The sequence below is a fragment of the Sturnira hondurensis genome, unplaced genomic scaffold, assembly GCF_014824575.4.
Source record: "Sturnira hondurensis isolate 20B ecotype Veracruz unplaced genomic scaffold, ASM1482457v3 Scaffold0021214, whole genome shotgun sequence".
Lineage (NCBI taxonomy): Eukaryota > Metazoa > Chordata > Mammalia > Chiroptera > Phyllostomidae > Sturnira > Sturnira hondurensis.
The window spans coordinates 3,069,108-3,082,553 of record NW_028093845.1 but is presented as its reverse complement, the minus strand read 5'-3'; the positions used below and the strand labels follow the sequence as shown (position 1 = coordinate 3,082,553).

General features: G+C 38.8%; 1 protein-coding gene across 6 annotated transcripts in view; it reads left to right on the top strand.

Moving 5' to 3' along the window:
• WDR37 (WD repeat domain 37) overlaps nucleotides 1-13,446 on the top strand; it is a 69,726-nt gene that overhangs the window by 24,410 nt on the left and 31,870 nt on the right. For all 6 annotated transcript variants that reach the window (XM_037031971.1, XM_037031969.1, XM_037031974.1 and 3 more), the window contains exons 3-5: nucleotides 3,633-3,729; nucleotides 9,795-9,890; nucleotides 10,242-10,306. In XM_037031971.1, coding sequence (XP_036887866.1) covers nucleotides 3,633-3,729; nucleotides 9,795-9,890; nucleotides 10,242-10,306 — 258 coding nt within the window. The remainder of the gene's footprint in view (nucleotides 1-3,632; nucleotides 3,730-9,794; nucleotides 9,891-10,241; nucleotides 10,307-13,446) is intronic.

Below are 13,446 nucleotides of genomic sequence, written 5' to 3'. Positions count from 1 at the left end.
GCAAGCAGTTGGCATGGTGGGTGTGAGTAGAGGGGTCTGAGAGTACAGGTGGTTGATTACCAGTGGGTTTGAATTGAATAGTAGGTAATCACTTTCTGCATGAGGTTACAGTCATCTTCTTTGAGTTGTTGGGGAGCAGTATCAGTAGTGAAGATTAGTGTGAAGGGACTACAGTAAGTTAAACTCTTAGATTCATGAGTTGGAAGTAGTTTAGAAAGTGGTGCTTAGTGCAGGGATGGGAGGTCTGTAGTTGCAGGGGTCTCCTGAATCTGTGCACATGGATCACTGATGGGTCCTGTGTCCAGGTTCACGCGGCTGTTGTAAAATGCAAATCCCTTTATGCACTTTACTGAACTAGTAGCTTCTCTGTCATGACTTTTCTCAAGTGATACTAGAAGTTCAGCTCCTCAATTCAGGGTTTGTGAAGTCAAATGGCAGTAGGAGAGCTGTTAGGAAAGGTCAGGAGGAGGTCCTTCGGGAGTGCTCACTCAGCCCTGCTTGCCTTCCAGTGGAAAAGTTCTCATTTCACAGCATGTTGTTTCCTGATTGTCTTTATTTTATCAAGTAATGTTAATGGTGACATCTTAGTTTTGTCATTACAACTACATTTTATATTAAGAGGTGTTTACTATTTAAGTAAATGTAACATTTCAATGGCTGAATAAGGATCTTAAACGTTATGGGTGTAGGTGAGTTAAAGTTGATACACGTGAGAGGAGATTTGGCCTTGGGAGTCAGAAAGCTTCCAACAAGTGACACTTATATGAGAGGGGCCAGCTGAATGTGGGGTTTGGGAAGAACATGGCATGGGAAGGGAAGAGACTATGCAAAGGCCACAAGGCCGGGCAGACAGTGTATTAAGCAGTAATACATTAATTGTGATGGTTTACTTTATTTTTCATTGTTACTCTTTAAGTTTTTATTTTTTCATTTTTAAAAAGACTTTATTTATTTACTTTAGAGGGGAAGGGAGTGAGAAAGAGAGGAAGGGAAACGTGAGAGATACATCAATAGGTTGCCTCTTGCATGCCCCACCAACCTGGGACCTGGCCTGCAACCCAGGCATGTGGCCTGATTGGGAATTGAACCAGCAACCTTGTGATATTCAGGCTGAAGTTCAATCCACTGAGTGACACCAGCCAGGGCTAAGTTTTTTTTTTTCCCCATATGTTTTATTGATATTTTAGATGGGAATTGAGAGAGACTGCATTAATCAATCCTACCAGATTCAGCATGTAAACAAGTGACTTCACATATATTTTCAAGTAGCTTGTAAAATTTACTTGAGCATTCTGTGATTACTTCAAAACATACTGCCAAAATGCTTATGTCATTATTGATCATTTTGCCTTAAATTCCTTTTTTTAAAATTTTATTTATTTATCTTTAGAGGGGAAGGGAAGGAGAGAGGGAGAGAAACATCAATGTACCGTTGCCTCTCATGCACCTGCCCCCTCCGGGAACTGGCCCGCAACCCAGGCATGTGCCCTGACTGGGAATCAAACTGCGATTGTCTGGTTCGCAGGCCCGTGCTCAATCCACTGAGCCACGTCAGCCAGAGCATTTTGCCTTAAATTCTTTTATGAAGTGACATTAATTTAATGGTGACATTTTAGTTTTGATGTCACCATTAACATCAGGGTGACAAGAAATTAATCTGAGAAGGAATTTAATATATGTTACCTGTAACTTTTTATTTGCAACTCATTAGATATAAAAAAGTTTGTGCTATATATCAATTTGAAAAATCACCTAGAAAATTACACTGACAGGAGTTAAGTATTAAAACATTACTTTAGAAATATTGCAATGTTTATTAAGAATTTTGTTTGAAAATACTGTAATGCTGGGATGAGGTCACATAGAAAATACTATACTATATAGAGCAGGGGTGTCCAGCATTTTGGCGTTTCTGCACCACAATGGAAGAAGAGTTATCTTGGGCCAGATGTTAAATAATTGCAATATGCAATCACGAAATAATCTCAGCATTTTTAAGTAAATTTACAGTTTTGTGATGGGCTGCATTCATAGCCATCCTGAGCTACATGTGGCCTGTGGGCTGCAGGTTGGACATGCCTGATTACAGATCATGTCTTCAGGGGATTAGAGCAGAATGTAGACTGTGTTAGTCTGCCTGTTATTAGCAGTGTCTGGAAGGTAAATGCTTGTCAACACAGTTGGTACCTAGGACACTGCTTACTTGTTTGACTGTACCTAAAAATTCAAGTGAGATGTTGCTTCTTCCACTGACTTCTCATGAGGTTTAGATGGACTGATCTGTGCAGAGCGTGTGCTGTGGCTCGCAGGCATCGACAGCTTACTGGGACTCACGCTGTAATGCTCTCATTTAACTGACACTTGGCTTTTACAGGTGAACATTTTTCTTTTTTCTGTCTTCTCAGTAATCTTTTAGGTATTACATAGAATAATAGAAAATATTTTGCTTGAAGCAACAGTGGACATGAGGACTATGTGAGGCACATTTTATATTAGTACATAACATTACAATTAATTTATAATACTCTATGGTAGAACTTAAAGGCTATTTCTAATATTTATGAGAACTGTATGCCCTCTCTATAAATTTTTTAAATAAAAGTTTTATTTTTATTTAAAAAATAAAAGTTTTAAAATAAAGTACACTTATTTCCTCTCTCATAAAAAGAAAAATTATGTTCTGAAGAAGTGCTTATTCTTGAATTCCATATTGTCCTAGGTAACCATTTATACAATTTGATTTTAGTTTTATCTACAGAAATTTGAAACTTTAAGTTCTTTTTAAAAAATATTTTATTTATTTATTTATTAAATTTATTTATCTTTAGAGAGGAAGGGAAGGAGAGAAGGAGAGAAATGTCAATGTATGGTTGCTTCTCGTGCATCCCCTGCTGGGAACTGGCCCCTGCAGGGAACTTGCCTGCAACCCAGGCATGTGCCCTGACTGGGAATCGAACCGCGATCGTGTGGTTCATAGGCCCGTGCTCAATCCACTGAGTTACACCAGCCAGGGCCTATTTTATTTTATTTTTAGAGAGAGGGGAAGGGAAGGAGAAAGAGAGGTAGAGAAACATCAATGTGTGGTTGCCTCTTACATGGCCCCCACTGGGGACCTGGCCCACAACCCAGGCATGTGCCCTGACTGGGAATCGAACCTCAACCCTTTGGTTCCCAGCCCGCACTCCATCCACTGAGCTACACCAGCCAGGGCCGAAACTTTAAGTTCTTAAGTATTTTATGTATAAGAAATAAAACATGTAAAGATAATAAGATGAGCTTAAGATAATTGACTTTAAAAAATTCTCACCTGAGGGCATACTTACTACTTTTTTTTTTTTTTTTAAAGAGAGAGTGGAAGGGAGGGAGAGAGAGAAGGAGAGAAATACCAATGTCAGAGAAAACATCTATCTGCTTCTCATACACACTCTGACTGGAGACTGAACCACAACCTAGGCGTGTTCCTTGACTGGGAATTGAACCCATGACCATTCAGTTTATAGGATGACACTCCAACCAACTGAGCCACATTGGCCAGGGCAAGAAAATTCACTTTTGAAAATGTATATTCGTGCTTGGTGTCAGAGTGCTTCATTCATTCATGCCTTTTAAACAAAAATCTTCCTTTTCTGCAGGATTCCAAACTGCCTTCCTCAGTTCGCAGTACACTTTTGGAACTGTTTGGTCAAATAGAAAGAGAATTTGAAAACCTTTATATTGAAAACTTAGAATGTGAGTATTTCCTGTCTTAATATACTTTTATAACTTTTCACTTAAAAATCTTTGTGAGTCCTATTGTTTGGACATTCACCACTATCTTTGTTTTTTTAATGTAGTTTATTTGTTATGCTTTTACAGATGTCCCAACTTTTTTCCCTTTATCCCCTCCACCCAGCATCCCCCATTTCCTCTGGCAATTCCTCCCCCTCTTTAGTTCATGTCCATGGATCATGCATGTAAGTTCTTTGGCTACTCTATTTCCTGTACTGTTTATAACATCCCCATGGCTATTCTGTACCTACCAAGTTGTACATCTTAATCCCTGAACCTTTCCCCCAATCTCCCCCTTCCCACTCCTGACTGATAACCCTCCAAATGGTCTCCATATCTATGATTCTGTTTCTGCTCTGCTTGTTTGCCTAGTGTGTTTTTTGTATTTAATTGTTGATAGTTGTGAATTTATTGCTCTTTTAATGTTCATAGCTTTGATCTTTTTCTTAAATAAGTTTCTTTAACATTTCATATAAGGATGGTTTGTGGTGATGAACTCCTATAGATTTATCTTGTTGGGGAAGTAGTTCATCTGCTCTTCCATTCTGAATGATAGCTTTGCTGGACAGAGTAATCTAGATTGTGGGTCCTTGCTTTTTATCACTTTTAATGCTTCTTGTAAAGTTTGTAAAGTTTGTAAAGTTTCTTTTGAGAAATCAGCTGATGGTCTTATGGTAACTCCCCTGTAGGTAACTCTGCTTTTCTCTTTGTGCTTTTAAGATTCTCTGTTTATCTTTAACCTTTGGCATTTTAATTATGATGTATCTTGGTGTGATCTTTGTGTCCATCTTGTTTGGAACTCTCTGAGCTTCTTGGACTTGTATGTTTATTTCCTTCACCAAATTAGGGAAGTTTTTTTTTTCATTATTTTTGAAAGAAGTTTTCAATTTCTTGCTGCCTCTCTTCTCCTTCCAGCACCCCTATGATGTGAATGTTGGTGTGTTTGAAGTTGTCCCAGACTCTCCTTACACTGTCCTCAATTTTTTGGATTCTTTTTTCTTCTTGGTGTTCTGATTGAATGTTTTTTTTTCTTCCTTATGTCTCAAATCATTGATTTGATTCTTGGCTTCATCCTCTCCACTGTTGAGTCTCTAAATTTTTCTTTTATTTCTTCACTTAGTGCACAAGTGGCAAACACAAGGCCTGAGGCCCCCACCTTGCTTTATCTGGCCTGGCACCTTGTTTCTATCCAGTGGCAGCACTGAGCTCTTGCCTAACTGTTAAGTAGTAGTTATATTTATACAGTCCTAAAATTACATTTGGCCCTTTGAAGGCAACCACATTGCTGATGTGGCCCCCTGTGAAAATGAGTTTGACACCCCTGACTTAGTGTAACTTTCATTTCTGCCTGGGTGTGCCCAGTGAGTTCCTTATGTATCCTTATAACTAGTGTTTTGAACTCTGCATTTGATAGATAGCTTATCTCCTTTTTGCTTAGTTCTTTTTCTGGAGTCTTGTTCTATTCTTTGATTTGAGCCATATTTCTTTGTCTCTTCATTTTGGCAGCCTCCCTGTATTTGTTTCTATGTATTAGGTAGAGTTGCTTTGACTCCCTGTCTTAGTAGTAGGCCTAAGGTAGAGAAATGCACTTGTAAGTTGGATGGGGCAGAGCCTTAGGCAGTCATCAGGGTAGGGTATCCCTTGCAAACCAGGTTGATGGAGTCTCAGATATTGTGCTATTGCTCTGTGTGTCTGTGTGGGGAAGGGCTCAGAAAGGAACATGGCTGCTGCTTGGCTTCTGGAGTTTTGTCTGGGAGAAAGCTGTCCCATGGCACTTGCCCTGATGTCATATGCTTCAGTTTTCCCCCTATACCACTGGTGCCCCTCAAGCTGCTACCTTGGTGCTGGAGCCCAGGAAGAGTGAATCTGATTAAGCCCTAAGTCCATTGCAGGTCCTTTAAGAGGAGATGGCTGAGCATCCTGTTGTTTCTTCTGTTGCCCCAACCTTCCACTGGTTGTACAACCAGACATTATGGGGACTTATCTTCCTGGCACTGGGACCCTGGGCTGGGTGGTCTGGGGTGGTGCTGGGATCCCTCACTCCTGAGATATCTCTCCTGATTTTAATCCACTACACATGGGTATGGGACCAGCCTATTCTGTGTCTCCACGTCTCCACCCCATCTGAATGAATGTGACTTCTTTAATTCTTTGGTTGTCAGACTTTCATACAGCTCAATTTTCTGTTGGTTCTGGGTAATAATTGTTTTGTAGTTTAGTTGTAATTTTTGCTGTGGTTGTGCGAGGAGGTGAGTCATGTTTACCTATGCCTTCACCTTGACTAGAAGCCCTGTTTTATGCTGTTATATTGTTTAGTGGCTTAGAATAACGCAAGTTATTATCTTACAGCACTGCAGACTAAAATCACACATGGGCAGAGCTGTAAGTGTTCTGGAGGTATGAGAAGGAATCTTCTCCCGCTTATGTGGATTGTGGCAGATTTCAGTTACTTGCAGTGAGGACAGTGGTCCCACCTTCTTGCTGGCATTCCTAGCATTTAGGGCTTGCCCCACATCTTTGCTTGAAGCCCTTCCTCCCTCCTTCTTCAGTGTCAGGCAGTCCTCCTAGTGCTTCTCTGATCCCCTCCTGTGGGTGTGTGGAGAAGATGGGCTGCCTGGGTCATGATTCCAAAAATTGAATACTAATAAATAGCTTTTTCATTATTAATATGGAGATAGGTAGGAAGACATTATGTATTTTTTAGAAAACTCACCTTCCCTAAAAGCATGGTCATAGAAATGTAAACAGTGTAAAGGAATCTACCATTTCAGTTGTTGTATCTTATCTATGTCACTTGTGTATTCTAAGATCACGTACAACCTGTCAGTCTACCTGGGAATGGTCACTATATTACAGGTACATTTGAACTCTTGGCAAGCTGGACTGAGCAAGAGTAATTTGGAACAGGTTTTACATCCTACTTAGAACAAATCACTAGTATTCCTTAAATAACAGGTTACAATAGAAAGATATTGCCTGAAAGTTATCCTTTTCATTTTGGTTCCTTTTTAGGTTTTATTTATAATTTACATGGTTACTAGATTCATTTGCTTATAGTGCAGCTCTGCCACAGTGTTTTAAAGCAGAAGACATCTATTTCTTCGACATCTGCATTTTTCAAGTCTGATACCCTACTACGTCTTTTGTAGGCAGAAGTTTTTGAGTATTAAAAAAATAGTAAAGGAGTAATACTGCTAAAAATGCAGATATCTGTAACTATAATGGTACTAGGTGGGAAGGAGACAATGAGAGAAGGGAATAAAACAAACGTGCGGGGAATGTGGTTCAAGTCTTTGGATCCTTGAAGTAGGCCATCTTGTCTGTAGTTTTTTTTTTTTTCTAATTTTACAGATTTTATTTATTTTTAGTCAGAGGGAAATAGAGGAAGAGAGGGAGAGAAACATCAGTGTGTGGTTGCTTCTCACGCGTCCCCTACTGGGGACCTGGCCTACAACTCTGGCATGTGCCCTGACTGGGAATCAAACCGATGACCCTTTGTTCACAGGCCAGCACTCAGTCCACTGAGCCACACCAGTCAGGGCTTGTCTGTGTTTTTTTTTTAAAAAAAATTATTCACCTAAACATACAAAATAGGATTGAATATAAACAGTAATTAAAGATATTTTTAATTGAAAATATTTATTTTAGAAGCAGTGCCTTTATTTCCTTAAAGCACTGATTTTCAACCTTTTTCATCTCATAGCATACATAAACTGATTACTAAAATTCTGTGGTACACCAAAAAATACATTTTTTGCCAATCTGACAAAAAATAGGTATAATTTCAATTCATTCACACTGGGCAGCTATTGTTGTGTTGGCTGTTGTCATTTTTTAATTTGACAATGTAAGGGAAAAGAGGTCAGTTGTCCTCACTAAGTAGTCAGGTATGAAAATTACTGCTTAAAAAAATCAGGCAATATACAAAGTAAAGACATTTGCCATTACCGTATCTGTTGACCCATCTCACTCTGCAAAGGAAAACATTTGCTACATTTTTTTCTTCTAGTGATTTTTTATTTATTAAAATTTTTAAAATTCTCACCTGAGTGTGTATATATATTTTTTTAATTGATTTTAGAGGGAGAGGAAGGTGGGTGGAAGAGAGAAAAAGAAAGAAACATTGATTGTTTCCCATACATGCCCAGACTGGGGATTGAACCTGCAACCTAGGCATGAGTATGTGCCCTGAGCAGGGATTAAACCTGCAACATTTTGGTGTATGGGATTATGCTCCAACCAACTGATGCTCCAAAAAACCTGGCCAGGGCTTTTAGTGACACTTTTTATAGACTTAATCTACTTCTGTTTTTTGCTCTGTCAATTTTAGTCCACATGCAGTCATGTTTTGCTGTGATATGTTAGGAAATGACGTGTCCTTTATCCCTCACTGCTCCATTAGTTTCTAGCTTTTGTTATTTTACAGGGTTTATGTTTACAAAATGTTTAACTATAATTGGGTTTTTCATGCCTTCTAAGTTGATTCTAAAAATTGAATACTAATAACCAGTTTTTGCACTATTAACATGTTTTTACTCTGTGACTAAGTGGTATAGTTGGGCCAGTAGTGAAGAGATTGTAATTGCATGTCATTTAAACTTTGCCATTGGAAAACTTAATGTTTTAATATTGGGTTTTCCTTGTTAAGTCCATCTTGAAAATTTACAGAGGGCAAAATTATTCCAACTTTTTCTAAAATAAAAATTAGGTACCATGTACTGTATCTGATTTATGGTTTTTTTTTCTCTTTTGTTTTTAGATTAAGTCTCAAGAGTTGTATGGACCTGAGTACTGTTGAGTTTCCATTGTGATCTAAGGCTTTGTGTTCTATGAATTTGTGTAGTTTGCTCAAGAAAAACTGTAGGATTACCGATGACTAACGCTGGAGGTTCAGTGGCTTCCTGCTGCCTGTAAAATAGAGTTGAAATTGCTCAGACTGAATTTGTTCAGAGCCTTTAGTTAAGCTTTTCCTTTTATTAACTGATGTCATTTGTACTTAACCCAGATGGTTGGCCTCCTTGTAGCCTGAACAGATCTTGCGGAAGCCTGGAGGCAGGCATATGATAGGCATATGCCCTTAGAGCTGGGTGAATCTGTGGCCAGGCAAGGTCCAGATCATGGCCTCAGTAGGCCATGTCCTTGGATGAGTCCTTTTCCCAGCTGGCCTCTTTTCTCATCTGCACAGGGTGGATAACAGTGGGATAACAGCATGTGTCCAAAGCACAGCCATGTCCACTTCTCTCCTCAGTCTCTCTACTCATTCTCTTTTTTGTAGCTAATGTCCTTCCTCTTCATTCTTCTCTTCTGTTCCCATACACTTCTACTTCTACTCATTTTTCATAACTTTCCATCAGTTTTCAATCTCTATATGTAATCCTCACTTGGTGATCTAAAGTACTATGCAATGGTGGTTATTTATTTTTTTTTATGTTTTCCCCCCCTTGATTTGATATCAGGATAGTGTTTTTATTTTTATTTTTATTTTTTTAAATATTTTATTTATTTATCTTTAGAGGGGAAGGGAAGGAGAGAGGAAGGAAACATCAATGTATGGTTGCTTCTGGTGCATCCCCTGCAGGGAACTGACCCCTGCCGGAAACTGGCCTGCAACCCAAGCATGTGCCCTGACTGGGAATCGAACTGCGATCGTCTGGTTCGCAGGCCCGTGCTCAGTCCACTGAGCTACACCAGCCAGGGCAGGATAGTGTTTTTAAATATATTGAATGAAGTAGAAAGGAAAGGAACTAAATCAAAATCCAAGAGCTCTGCTGGATGAGAACCCTGATAGTATCTATCATGTCTTCCTTGTGTAGGAAGAACATTGGAGTTTCTGTTTTTGGAATGATGTCTGGAGTTTTTTTTGAGAACTCAGTAAACTGTGATCTTGTTTATAGGATGTTATTCATATCTTTGTTTAGACAATGCCAATGTGTAATATTTTATGTGCTCAAGTTTTGGAAGTGGTCGGTATATTTAAACGTAAAAAGTACATGCTTTACCTTTTTGAAAAATTTTGTTATTTCCAGTGCGTAGAGAAATTGAGACTCTTAATGAGCGTTTAGCTGCAGAAGGACAAGTGATCGATGGGGCAGAGCTGAGTAAGGGCCAACTGAAAACTAAAGGTAAGGGGGATGCTCGTGAAGGATGCCCTGCAGAATACATGGGGAGGGAATTTGGAATTTAATGTGGGACTTGATTCACTTGATTTTCTTGTGGTCAGCATTACCTGAATCCTTAATTTTGGTGTCAACATAGAGGAAAGAGGGAGGAGGCACCTGGAAGCTCAGGTGCCTGTTTCAGCCCTGCTGTTGTCTGTCCCATGTTTGCATGGACAGGCAGACCAGCTCAGTTGTGTTGTTTTCCCATGTGGAGTGGGGGACAGTCGCATTAATGTCTGCAGTCTGTCTTTACTCTGAAGTTTGTGGCTTCTTGGTCATATGACTGTATTGGTTGTCGATTTTTTTTCTTGGCAGCCAGTCACAGTACCAGCCAGCTTTCTCAGAAGCTGAAGACCACTTATAAGGCCTCCACCAGCAAGGTATGCAAGGTGCTGGCTCACGGGCCAGGCATGTGGTTTGTAAGGTGGGCACATATGTACTCTGAGTTGCATAGTTTTTAATTAGAAACGTGAGACAGGATGTAAAATAAACTGGTGTTTAGGAAAATTTAAGGAGACAGGATATGAATAAACTAGTGTTCCTTAAATTTAAGGAAGATTTAGAAGGAGTATCATTGTTAAGTGACTACATGTATAGACACCCAGATACAGATACTTATGAGATTAACACAGTATGCATCATTAAATATGTCTTTTTTGAGGCAAAATATATTTTGTATTATTATTTGACTTGATATAGATACTGAATTTAGAGAAAGCTAATGAGTGGGTATAAAGCAGTGAAAAATAAGATCTGAGCTATAGCTACATTTTAGTTCACCTTCTCTAATTTTCCAAGTATGACCAGGAAGTGAAGGTCTGTTTCCAAGACAGATAAGGACATTTATAGTATTTTTCTTTTTAAAAAGTTTTTATTATTTATAGAGAGCAGGGAAGGGAGAGAGAAAGAGAGGGAGAGAAACATTTATGTACCAGAGAAACATTGGTACATAAATTGTTTGCTTCTCTCATGCTGTCAACTGGGGACCTGGCTTGGAGACCTGGCTCGCAGCCCAGGCATGTGCCCTGGCCAGGAATTGAACTGGCGACCTTTCAGTTCACAGGGTGGCACTCAGTTCATTGATCCACAGCAGCCAGGGCTGCTTTTTTCTTAAATTATGTCATTCTGACTTAAGGAAAGTCAGAAAGTGACAGGGTTTAATTATTTGGAAATTAATTTTAATCTACAGGGAGTATCATTATAAGTAACATTTTGAGGTTATTTTGAATACATCTGTACTTAGAGTATTTTGAATATACAAAATGTAAATTAGTTGCTGAACTTTAACAAATGTGCATTCCTTTTCTAAACCTGATGGAAAGTTTAAATTTGTGGTGAGTCACAAATGAAGCTATGAAGACATACAATCATTGTTAGCTTTCTATTTTTCTAGTTTTTTCTATGACATATGGTCCTTTTGCTATTTCTGCTTATTTGAAAGTCTTTGGTAATTCTTAGTTTAAAATCTGAGTTTTGCTGACATTTTCTTGTGGGTTTTTTAATGACTTTGGAATGTAAGTGCTAAAGGTTTTTATGTATTATATAGTTCACACTTAATAGAATTGAAGTTTTTACTAAATTTAATTGAAACTTTTTCTTAAATGCAGTGAGGTTATGTTTTTTGTCATTTAACTTCTTGTAATACTACCTTGAATTATATTGCTTATTCAGTGATTCCAGCTTATGTATATAATGTAAAGTTATATACATAACTTTTAAAAAAGATTTTATTTATTTATTTTTAGACAGGGAGGAGGGAGGAAGAGAGGGAGAGAAGCATCAAAGTGTGGTTGTCTCTCTTGTGCTTTCTACTGGGGGCCTGACCTGCAACCCAGGCATGTGCCCTGATTGGGAATTGAACCAGTGCCCCTTTGGTTTGCAGGCTGGCACTCAGTCCACTGAGCCACAGCAGCCAGGGCGATAATGTAAGGTGTTGAATGCCAAATTTTCTGATAATGTCTGAAGTAGAGGAAGAAAGGATTATATAAAATTACCAGTTACCATGAGTAGTAAAAAATAAGATTGAGGCAAAGGTAAAGGTATACGTACAATATCACTTTGCTTTAAAAAACATATTAGAAATATTTAAAGCCCGGTCATTTTGATTATTAGAAATTCACTTGAATTTATGAGAAGCACATGAGTAATGTTCTTTATAGCATTGTGCAAAATGTATGTATCCATCTTAAAGAATACCAGTGAAAATATGTGACATTATTTGAAAATATGTGACATTATTTGAGAAGTGATCTGAAAACAGAATGTATTCTGATTTATACCATGCTTGTCTGGGTAGTAGAGCTAGTACGGTGTAGCAGGCAGATACTGTGATCTGAGTTTATTACTTCCTCTTCCTGACTCAGCAGGTAGGTAGGTAGTATGTTTGGTGACATACAGAAAAACTGAAGTTCATTGAGCAAACCAGGAGAGGTCTGCCCTCCCTGGGTGGCTGGTGACCATCTCTAGTGGGAAACGAGGGAGGGAGGCAGGCAGGCACAAGAGTCTGGTAAATCACTTGAAAGAAACTTACAAAAATGTTCACACATTGGATTTTGTTCAAGTAGTATAGGTTATACCTCAGTTAAAATGATAGGATGGCAGGTGCAAGTGTCCACTCATTGCTTCATTCTGCTGCTTTTCTGTCGTGAATGTTCCCTTGAGTAGTTTGTGGGGGCTTTTTGGAATTGTGGCTAAGTCAACACTTTTAAGAACAAAAAGGGTGAAGAAGTGGCCACCATGTAACAGGCATTAGGAACCAGTACCTTGAGCAATTTGTTAATGTTCATGAACTGCCTCTTAACTTCTTTCAAAATTCCACCAGAAACTTGGTTTTTGTGAGTCAGTGCCCCTCAGTCCTTACTGTTCCCATGGCGTCATTGACAGATACGGTCTCCAGTAGTTCATGTCTCATAATCATACAGTCTGTGTGAGAAATGGCAGACTTGGAAAATTAAACTTGCTACCACTTATGGGGGTAGGCTGTGCATGTTTTTTAATTTACTTCTTTCTAAATGTTACATTGTTTAACACATGAATGGCACCTGTGCAGCAAAAGCATGTTTCCATGTAGAGGGACAGTCTTGTAGGTTAACTATGATATGAACTTTCAGAAAGAAGAAGATGGTAATGATGATGGGTTTCGGGTTGATCAGATCCTTTTGTAATTCCATGTATGTTTAAGCTGAGGCAGATGGAACCAGTCTATGGTATTGGTGAGAGTGGGTCTCTTCACACATTGGTTCAGTCTCTTCACACATTTGTTCAGTCTGCTGTGCCTGCTCACACCCGCGTTCATGAAACTGGGTTCTATTTCCACTAAGAATGGACTGAGACACCTTTTTAGGACTTTGCCAAATCAGAGTTTAAAACAAATGTCTAATGCCATCAATTTTTTTTACTTGATTCTGCAATTTTAATCTTTTTTAAAAAGATTTTATTTATTTTTAAATAAAGGGGCAAGGGAGGGAGAAAAAAAGGGAGAGAAACATTAGCTTGTAGTTGCCTCTCAAGCACTCCCCAC